Raw genomic sequence first — 10,765 nt, 5'->3', positions numbered from 1 at the left:
CTGTGCGTGAATTGCAGCAGGCTATTGTCACTGCATGGCAAGCGATTCCTGTCCAAACCTTGGCAAATCTCGTGTACAGCATACCTCGACGTGTATGTCCTCTCCTGAATGCTTGTGGGGGTTACAAGAAGTACTGAACTGTAATTATCTTGCCAAAACGAAGTTTTTGCAAGATGTATCAGTCAGCTTGTATGTTTGTTTGTTTGTTTGTTATCTTGCCAAAACGAAGTTTTTGCAAGATGTATTAGTCAGCTTGTATGTTTGTTTTTATCTTGCCAAAACGAAGTTTTTGCAAGATGTATTAGTCAGCTTGTATGTTTGTTTTTTTGTTTGTTTTTTTGTTTTTTTGTTTGTGGTTAATCATTTTTTTTCACGTTTAGATCACTCTGTAGACCACAGTTATTATTGGAAACTCCTGTAACTTCGCATATCAGAGTCCTATAGAGATACCCTTCAGCACACAAAATTTTGAAGGTCAAGGTCAAAGGTCAAGGTCACTTTGTGGTCAATCATGGAGGTCGACGAAACCCTTATTTTTTGAGTAACTTTGATCGGATCGTCTCCAAACTTCATGGGAATCTAGTATATGGTCCGGCGCTCAGCTGATTAGTTTTTGGTGGCGATCGGCCTTGACCTTCATGGTTAGCGCTGGAGGTCGAAAATTATTGACCCCAAGGTCAAATTACGAAACCCTTATTTTTTGAGTAACTTTGATCTTATGATCTCCAAACTTGGTGGGTATATAGGGTGTGGTATGGCGCTCAGTTGATTAGTTTTTGGTGTCGATCGGCCTTGACCTTCAAGGTCATTTTGAAGGTCATTCAATTTTGACCAAAAGGTAAAATTTTCAAGTTTCAGTTACCATATCGAGTAGTACCTCAAATTGAAGCCCTTGTTGAGTGCTTTCCAAACATATAACTAGTTTGACAATGTGACGTCATTTGACGGCGTTATGACGAAAAAACTGCACTTTTCATGTATATTGTATTGCTTTAGTTCGCATTGTTTAGGTCACTCTGTAGAGCACAGTTCCCTTTGGAAACTCTTGTAAGTTCGCATATCAGAGTCTTTTAGAGATACCCTTTAGCACACAAAATTATGAAGGTCAAGGTCAAAGGTCAAGGTCACTTTGCGGCCAATCATGGAGGTCAACTAAACCCTTATGTTTGGAGTATTGTTAGTCGAATCAGCTCGAAACTTTACAATATTGTAGTATATGGTCTAGTGCACAGCTGATCAGTTTTTGGTGGCGAACGGCCTTGACGTTCATGGTTAGCGCTGAGGTCGAAAATATATCGAAAATTTTCAAATATTCACCTCAGTGTTCACCTCAGTTCACCTCAGTGTGACCTGAAGCAAGTCACTCATGTTCACATTTTGGCAAGATACGGTTCACCCTGTGGGTGACATATGTTCATTTTGTTTGTTTTTTTGTTTTTTTGTTTGTGGTTAATCATTTTTTTTCACGTTTAGATCACTCTGTAGACCACAGTTATTATTGGAAACTCCTGTAACTTCGCATATCAGAGTCCTATAGAGATACCCTTCAGCACACAAAATTTTGAAGGTCAAGGTCAAAGGTCAAGGTCACTTTGTGGTCAATCATGGAGGTCGACGAAACCCTTATTTTTTGAGTAACTTTGATCGGATCGTCTCCAAACTTCATGGGAATCTAGTATATGGTCCGGCGCTCAGCTGATTAGTTTTTGGTGGCGATCGGCCTTGACCTTCATGGTTAGCGCTGGAGGTCGAAAATTATTGACCCCAAGGTCAAATGTTGAAACCCTTATTTTTTGAGTAACTTTGATCGGATCGTCTCCAAACTTCATGGGAATCTAGTATATGGTCCGGCGCTCAGCTGATTAGTTTTTGGTGGCGATCGGCCTTGACCTTCATGGTTAGCGCTGGAGGTCGAAAATTATTGACCCCAAGGTCAAATGTTGAAATCGTAGGTACCATATCTTCGCATATCTTCGCATGTAACTTCGCATATCAGAGTCCTATAGAGATACCCTTCAGCACACAAAATTTTGAAGGTCAAGGTCAAAGGTCAAGGTCACTTTGTGGTCAATCATGGAGGTCGACGAAACCCTTATTTTTTGAGTAACTTTGATCGGATCGTCTCCAAACTTCATGGGAATCTAGTATATGGTCCGGCGGTCAGCTGATTAGTTTTTGGTGGCGATCGGCCTTGACCTTCATGGTTAGCGCTGGAGGTCGAAAATTATTGACCCCAAGGTCAAATGTTGAAATCCTTATTTTTTGAGTAACTTTGATCGGATCGTCTCCAAACTTCATGGGAATCTAGTATATGGTCCGGCGCTCAGCTGATTATTTTTTGGTGGCGATCGGCCTTGACCTTCATGGTTAGCGCTGGAGGTCGAAAATTATTGACCCCAAGGTCAAATTTTGAAATCGTAGGTACCATATCGAGTAATACCTCATATGAATGCCCTTGAGTGCTTCCCAGATCTGTAAACAGTTTGACGCTATGACGTCATTTGATGACGTCATGACGAAAAAACGGAATTTTCATGAAAAAATTATTTCCTCAGTTCTCATCAAAATCTTTCAATATTTCATGTGCGTTGGTCATGAAGACATACTATTCACCATACGAAATTATTAAGGTCAAGGTCAAAGGTCAAGGTCACTTTGCGGTCGCTTTAGACATTATATAAATGACGTCATTTGGTGACGTTATAAGGCAAACACGTATTTTTCAAGGTCACTCTCTAGAACGATTATCATCGGAATATCTCGTGGGCAGACATTCCTCAAAGAGTCGCTTCTAGTGGATAGCAGTTCTGTTCACCTCAGTGTGACCTGAAGCAAGTCACTCATGTTCACATTTTGGCAAGATACGGTTCACCCTGTGGGTGACATATGTTCTTTTTTTGTTTTTTTGTTTTTTTGTTTTTTTGTTTGTGGTTAATCATTTTTTTTCACGTTTAGATCACTCTGTAGACCACAGTTATTATTGGAAACTCCTGTAACTTCGCATATCAGAGTCCTATAGAGATACCCTTCAGCACACAAAATTTTGAAGGTCAAGGTCAAAGGTCAAGGTCACTTTGCGGTCAATCATGGAGGTCAACGAAACCCTTATTTTTTGAGTAACTTTGATCGGATCGTCTCCAAACTTCATGGGAATCTAGTATATGGTCCGGCGCTCAGCTGATTAGTTTTTGGTGGCGATCGGCCTTGACCTTCATGGTTAGCGCTGGAGGTCGAAAATTATTGACCCCAAGGTCAAATTTTGAAATCGTAGGTACCATATCGAGTAATACCTCATATGAATGCCCTTGATGAGTGCTTCCCAGATCTGTAAACAGTTTGACGCTCTGACGTCATTTGATGACGTCATGACGAAAAAACGGAATTTTCATGAAAAAATTATTTCCTCAGTTCTCATCAAAATCTTTCAATATTTCATGTGCGTTGGTCATGAAGACATACTATTCACCATACGAAATTATTAAGGTCAAGGTCAAAGGTCAAGGTCACTTGGCAAGATACGGTTCACCCTGTGGGTGACATATGTTTATTTGTTTTTTTGTTTGTTTTTTTGTTTGTGGTTAATCATTTTTTTTTCACGTTTAGATCACTCTGTAGACCACAGTTATTATTGGAAACTCCTGTAACTTCGCATATCAGAGTCCTATAGAGATACCCTTCAGCACACAAAATTTTGAAGGTCAAGGTCAAAGGTCAAGGTCACTTTGTGGTCAATCATGGAGGTCGACGAAACCCTTATTTTTTGAGTAACTTTGATCGGATCGTCTCCAAACTTCATGGGAATCTAGTATATGGTCCGGCGCTCAGCTGATTAGTTTTTGGTGGCGATCGGCCTTGACCTTCATGGTTAGCGCTGGAGGTCGAAAATTATTGACCCCAAGGTCAAATTTTGAAATCGTAGGTACCATATCGAGTAATACCTCATATGAATGCCCTTGATGAGTGCTTCCCAGATCTGTAAACAGTTTGACGCTATGACGTCATTTGATGACGTCATGACGAAAAAACGGAATTTTCATGAAAAAATTATTTCCTCAGTTCTCATCAAAATCTTTCAATATTTCATGTGCGTTGGTCATGAAGACATACTATTCACCATACGAAATTATTAAGGTCAAGGTCAAATGGCAAGATACGGTTCATCCTGTGGGTGACATATGTTCTTTTACTGTCCGTAATCCCAGTCGTAATTTAACTTTTGTTTTTGTTGAAAATAAATTTGGCTAATGTGCAAAATAAAGAGATACTTCTGGAAAACCTACAGAAGTTTAACACAGTACTGTCCGTGAATTGAGTTCGATATCAGTTTACATCACCTTCAAGCAACAACAACAACAACAACATGCATTTTAAGGCCATTTTCCCTGCAAGAGCGGGGGTTACATCACCTTCAAGGATCAATTTATTTGCTTTGAAATGTCAAATGTGGTTTTTGTTTCTTTTAAAGGTCACGTTAACAAAATCTAGAATAATTTCAACATAATTCCAATGAACTTTTGGTTCTAAGTCATCTTGAAAAGTAAGTTCACCCCCACAAAAAAAATATTCCATATTAAATGCCAAGTCTGTACATACATATTGCATTCTTCATATTGTGTTCAGATAGCACCAAGACCCCCATTTTCAAATGTTGACCATTATGGTCAGTGTATTCTCAAAGCACGACACACCTTTGTGTGAAAGTCATTATTGGCCAACTTCCAGACCACGAGTTTGAGGCGACAGCACAGGTCATCATACATATCAGGGCCTTTGAACAAAAATGGCAACACTGACCAGGTGTTCGTTGGCTTCTTGCAGCTTGCGTGCACGGTCCTCAAGATTCCTGGCAACTACCAAAAGCTCCACTTGTCTCTTCTTCAGAAGCTTCACCTTTTCATTAGTGTCTACAGAAGTGGTCTTCTGCTGCATGCAAAAAGGACCTCGTCAACATAACTGCAAATCCACATCAAGGTGATGAGAACTGGAGAGACCAAGGGGCGTGAGGAACGACACGCGTGGGGACAAGGGGTGTGAGGGGACAAGGGGTGGGGTGTAGACCAAGGGGTGGGGTGTCGACCAAGGGGTGGGGTGTCGACCAAGGGGTGGGGTGTCGACCAAGGGGTGGGGTTTAGACCAAGGGGTGGGGTGTAGACCAAGGGGTGGGGTGTAGACCAAGGGGTGGGGTGTAGACCAAGGGGTGGGGTGTAGACCGAGGGGTGGGGTGTAGACCGAGGGGTGGGGTGTAGACCGAGGGGTGGGGTGTAGACCGAGGGGTGGGGTGTAGACCGAGGGGTGGGGTTTAGACCGAGGGGTGGGGTTTAGACCGAGGGGTGGGGTTTAGACCGAGGGGTGGGGTGTAGACCGAGGGGTGGGGTGTAGACAGAGGGGTGGGGTGTAGACCAAGGGGTGGGGTGTAGACCAAGGGGTGGGGTGTAGACCAAGGGGTGGGGTGTAGACCAAGGGGTGGGGTGTAGACCAAGGGGTGGGGTGTAGACCAAGGGGTGGGGAGTAGACCAAGGGGTGGGGAGTAGACCAAGGGGTGGGGTGTAGACCAAGGTATGGGGGAGGAGGGTGTCAGACACAAAATGTGTGGGGACTGGGGGGGGAGGTGTTAAGCACGAGATGTCCGAGGACAGGGATCAGGGTGGACAGGGGTCAGGTGGACATGGGTCAGGGTGGACAGGGGTCAGGGTGGACAGGGGTCAGGGTGGACAGGGATGGGAGATACGTGGATGTGTAAGGAAGTTAACATAAAGAAAGTTAATTGATGAAAAAAACAACTTCAGGAAATGCAGAAAATAACTGCACATCTCACCAGGTGTGTGTTCTCTTGTCGCAAGACATCACAAATCTTTTCTCGTTCGTGCAGCTGCCGCTGGAGTTTGTCATTTTGTTTGGCCAGAAACAGCACATCTGACGTCGCCTTGCAGTTCTGCTGGACCAAAAGCCCCGGACCTTAGAGAACGCCATTGCAAATAGCCTTCATGAACATTTCCCTCATTTATATTATCATTCTGTCAACAAGTGGGGGGAAAGTGTGCTATATGGCAAAGAACCTAAAAGCTTGCTGGTAAAGGAGCTTCAAAATACTAGGAAAGCAGCAATTTAGGGCTTGCAATATCAGGATACGTTCCTACTGGCGAGTCGTGCCAGGATTGACCTCATGGTGCAAGTCAGGTTTGGGCACCACGTGATGTCTTACTCAAACAGTGAAATCGAGTGTGCTTCAACTGAAATCATTAGCAATCCATTTATCAGCAAGGATTTGTAAGAGTATGGTAATCGCCGTAGCAAATGTAGCATTGAGCCTTTGCCATGGACATTATATATATATATATATATATATATATATATATATATATATATATATATATATATATATATATATATATATGTGTGTGTGTATATACATATATATATATATATATATATATATATATGTATATATATATATATATATATATATATATATATATATATATATATATATATATATATATATATATATATATATATATATATAACTAAGAAATAGTAGAAACTCCACAGTACGAGCAGGGCATCTCATTTGCATTGTATAAATAATCGTTAGATTAAATAAGACGCGGACGTAGCTTCAGAACGTCGATCTTTAATTGTCGACAAGCTTTCGACCAACAAAGGTCTTCTGCTGAGTCTACAAAAACATTCATTCATTCACAAAACATTCCGTAACCCATTCATTCATTCATTCTTTCCTTCATTCATTCATTCTACCTTTATATGTCATTTATAAAAATATATAAATATATTATATGAATATAAATGGTATATGAATATATGCTTGTGTGTTTATGTATGTATATCTCTATATTTGTATATGCACGTGCACCGGAACTGTAACGCAAACGGTAACTGGAAGGTGCGCTTCACTTCCGTTGAACTTGGGGCCGGTGAGTGAACTTTGGCGTGGCTCTTCCTTTTGTATGCATTTTGTACACATATCACACATCTTGCACACATCACTATACATACTTGACTGATTTACATGCCTGCTGTTTTTGTAGACTCACAGAAGACCTTTGTTGGTCGAAAGCTTGTCGACAATTAAAGATCGACGTCCTGAAGCTACGTCCGCGTCTTATTTAATCTAACGATTATATATATATATACGTATATATATATATATATATATATATATATATATATATATATATATATATATATATATATATATATATATATATATAATGGTATCTGTAATCTGGTTCTCCAACCTAATGAGCGGACAACATGACGTCATCGCCATGCACGTCCGCCTTGCCTGCAAAGTTCCAGAGGAACCATCTAGCAGTGCGTCATTACGGATTATAAATTCAGATACTGTCAAGTGCATGCAAAACTCACAGTTACCGATCTGGTTTCGCCCTTGTTGGGGCTTCATCAGGGCAACGCAGTGAGGCTTTCCATACACTTGTAACTCTGTGACCCTTTCGGTTTTTATATCAGTCACTATGCGACCTTCATATCATCAGTGGAGAACCGCCAGCAAGGTGTCCCATACAGCTGCTGCTGCACCTTGCTGGGAGCGATAAGCACCGCCTGCCACGCGGTAACGCTATCTCTGGTATCCACTCATCATATGGAGTCGACCTGGTTGCGGTTGGGAGTTACTAATAATGGTATCTGTAATCTGGTTCTCCAACCTAATGAGCGGACAACATGACGTCATCGCCATGCACGTCCCCTTGCCTGCAAAGTTCCAGAGGAACCATCTAGCAGTGCGTCATTACGGATTATAAATTCAGATACTGTCACAAGTGCATGCAAAACTCACAGTTACCGACCTGGTTTCGCCCTTGTTGGGGCTTCATCAGGGCAACGCAGTGAGGCTTTCCATACACTTGTAACTCTGTGACCCTTTCGGTTTTTATATCTGTCACTATGCGACCTTCATATCATCAGTGGAGAACCGCCAGCAAGGTGTCCCATACAGCTGCTGCTGCACCTTGCTGGGAGCGATAAGCACCGCCTGCCACGCGGTAACGCTATCTCTGGTATCCACTCATCATATGGAGTCGACCTGGTTGCGGTTGGGAGTTACTAATAATGGTATCTGTAATCTGGTTCTCCAACCTAATGAGCGGACAACATGACGTCATCGCCATCATGACGTTATCGCTCCCAGCAAGGTGCAGCAGCAGCTGTATGGGACACCTTGCTGGCGGTTCTCCACTGATGATATGAAGGTCGCATAGTGACTGATATAAAAACCGAAAGGGTCACAGAGTTACAAGTGTATGGAAAGCCTCACTGCGTTGCCCTGATGAAGCCCCAACAAGGGCGAAACCAGGTCGGTAACTGAGTTTTGCATGCACTTGTGACAGTATCTGAATTTATAATCCGTAATGACGCACTGCTAGATGGTTCCTCTGGAACTTTGCAGGCAAGGCGGACGTGCATGGCGATGACGTCATGTTGTCCGCTCATTAGGTTGGAGAACCAGATTACAGATACCATTATTAGTAACTCCCAACCGCAACCAGGTCGACTCCATATGATGAGTGGATACCAGAGATAGCGTTACCTTCCGGGTTCGGTTGCGAGAGGACGCTGGCGTTGCATATTCGCCGCTTCTCCGACTGGATGGATGTACAGGGTCTGCTTCTACTTTTCTGACCTGACATCTCACACCTGTCCTGCCTTTTCACACCCGCACGTGCCGCGTGTTCTCCGGCTGGATAACGGAATCTGCTTTTGATGGTACGGAATACGGAATCGAAAGGCCCGCTCCCGTTGTTTGTGGCCGTGGCCTTGTTTGCCGGTGGCCTTGTGGTCTTGGTGGCCTTGTGGCCTTGTTTGCCGCTGTGGTCTTGATTAGCGGCTGCAGTCGTTTGCCGCTGCGTTTGCCGCTGCGTTTGCCGCTTTGCCTCCTCGACCTTGGCCTCGTACTCGTCCCTTCGCTCCTGCCTGGCATGGCTCTGAAGTACTCCGCCGCAAGGCTTCTTCTGCTCAATACCCGCTCCACCCCATCATGCATCTCTGCCATCAAATCAAATGGACTCCTCCGACGACCCAGGTACATTCACCGTGGCTCCGGTCGCAAGTTTGTTTATTTGCAATCAGGTCACTCCATCCCCGTCCTCTGGTCGGCTCAGCGCACTCTCACTCTTCGTCCCAGCGCACCTGGTCACAGCAACCCACACGATCGCACCTCTTGCCTACGAACCCTGGCTAAATCACCTGAATTCATCCCTGCTGTTCAAAACAACATCAAGCTCACCCTGTTCAACACCCGGTCCCTCAACAATAAATGCCTCATCCTGAACGAATACATCCTGGATAACAAACTGGACTTTCTCTGTCTCACCGAAACCTGGCAACAACCTCTGGACTACTACACACTCAACCTCACCACACCCAATGGATATTCCTACGTCAATAAACCACGCTCGGAGGGCCGAGGTGGTGGAATTGCCGTTATCCACCGTCAAGACATCAAGACCAACCTCATCTCCATCTCATCTGCTCCATCATTTGAACACCTGGCTTTAAAACTCTCTGGTCACACGCAGTCAGTCATGGCTGTCGTCTACCGCCCTCCCAAACCACACCCATCATTCCTGTCTGACTTCTCCTACTTTCTGACCCAGCTATGTTCCCTCTCCCCCTCAATCCTCCTCCTTGGTGATTTCAATATCCACATGGACTCCACTGACTCCACAATAACCACTGACTTCACTGATTTACTCACCTGCTTTAACCTCACTCAACATGTCGACTTTCCTACCCATATCCGTGGTCACATTTTGGACCTTGTCTGCTCCACTGGATTAAATTTGCACCATCTCTATGGCTCCGACCTCACCCTCTCTGACCACTTAGCCATCACTCTGACCATCAACATCCCCGCCCCAACACCAAGGCATTATCGCACAATCAACTTCCGTAAGCTAAACGCTCTTTCACCTACCTCATTCTCATCCACCCTCTCTGAAAAAATGTCCACTTCTCCCTTCATTGACCTCCACACCCCTTCCGACCTCACTGACTACTACAACCACACTCTCTCCTCCTGCCTTGACCAGCTTGCGCCTGTAAAAACCAAAACAGTTTCTTTCACCCATTCTGCTCCCTGGTTTACCCCTGAACTCCACCTGATGAAAACTCGTGCTCGCCAACTTGAAAGACTCCGCAATAAAACGGGTCTCACAGTTCACTCCCAAGCCTACAAGGACCACATACAACACTACAAAGATGCCCTCTCCCGCGCCCGCTCTGCCTACTACTCTCAAATTATCCACTCTGGCTCCGGAAACCCAAAAGCACTCTTCTCGACAATAAACAAACTCCTCCGCCCCCTGAACACCACCACCCAGTCATTCACAGTAGACAACTGCATCTCCTTCCTCTCTTTCTTCCAACGCAAAATTGACAACATCTACAACAGCTTGACCACCGCCGCACCCGCTCCCCCTCCAACCACCTGCCCCCCCTTGTCCTGCCATCCCCTGTCTCGGTTCTCCCCAATCTCTCCTACTGACCTCTCTGAACTCCTCATAGGAATGAAAACTGCCACCTGCACTCTTGACCCCATCCCCTCCAGCTTTGTCAAAGCCTCCCTCCCTGCTCTCTCTCCACTTATCATTGCAACAATAAACTCCTCCCTGTCTACAGGCATCGTCCCACCTTCCCTCAAAATTGCTGCTGTTACCCCCATTCTAAAAAAACCTGGTCTAAACCCTGACACCCTAAACAACTTCAGACCCATCTCCAACCTACCCTT

At 44.3% G+C, this 10,765-nt stretch overlaps 1 protein-coding gene across 1 annotated transcript in view; it reads right to left on the bottom strand.

Annotated features, from left to right (window-relative positions):
- The window catches only part of LOC144888837 (peripheral-type benzodiazepine receptor-associated protein 1-like), a 192,850-nt gene that overhangs the window by 33,643 nt on the left and 148,442 nt on the right, over positions 1-10,765 (bottom strand). Inside the window, exons 3-4 of the mRNA XM_078768299.1 lie at positions 5,816-5,932; positions 4,795-4,923 (exon numbers count right to left, since the gene is read on the bottom strand). Coding sequence (XP_078624425.1) covers positions 4,795-4,923; positions 5,816-5,932 — 246 coding nt within the window. The remainder of the gene's footprint in view (positions 1-4,794; positions 4,924-5,815; positions 5,933-10,765) is intronic.

The sequence above is a fragment of the Myxine glutinosa genome, chromosome 14 (genome assembly GCF_964187855.1).
Source record: "Myxine glutinosa chromosome 14, kmMyxGlut1.1, whole genome shotgun sequence".
Taxonomy (NCBI): Eukaryota; Metazoa; Chordata; class Myxini; order Myxiniformes; family Myxinidae; genus Myxine; species Myxine glutinosa.
This window is presented reverse-complemented; position numbering and strand designations above follow the sequence as displayed.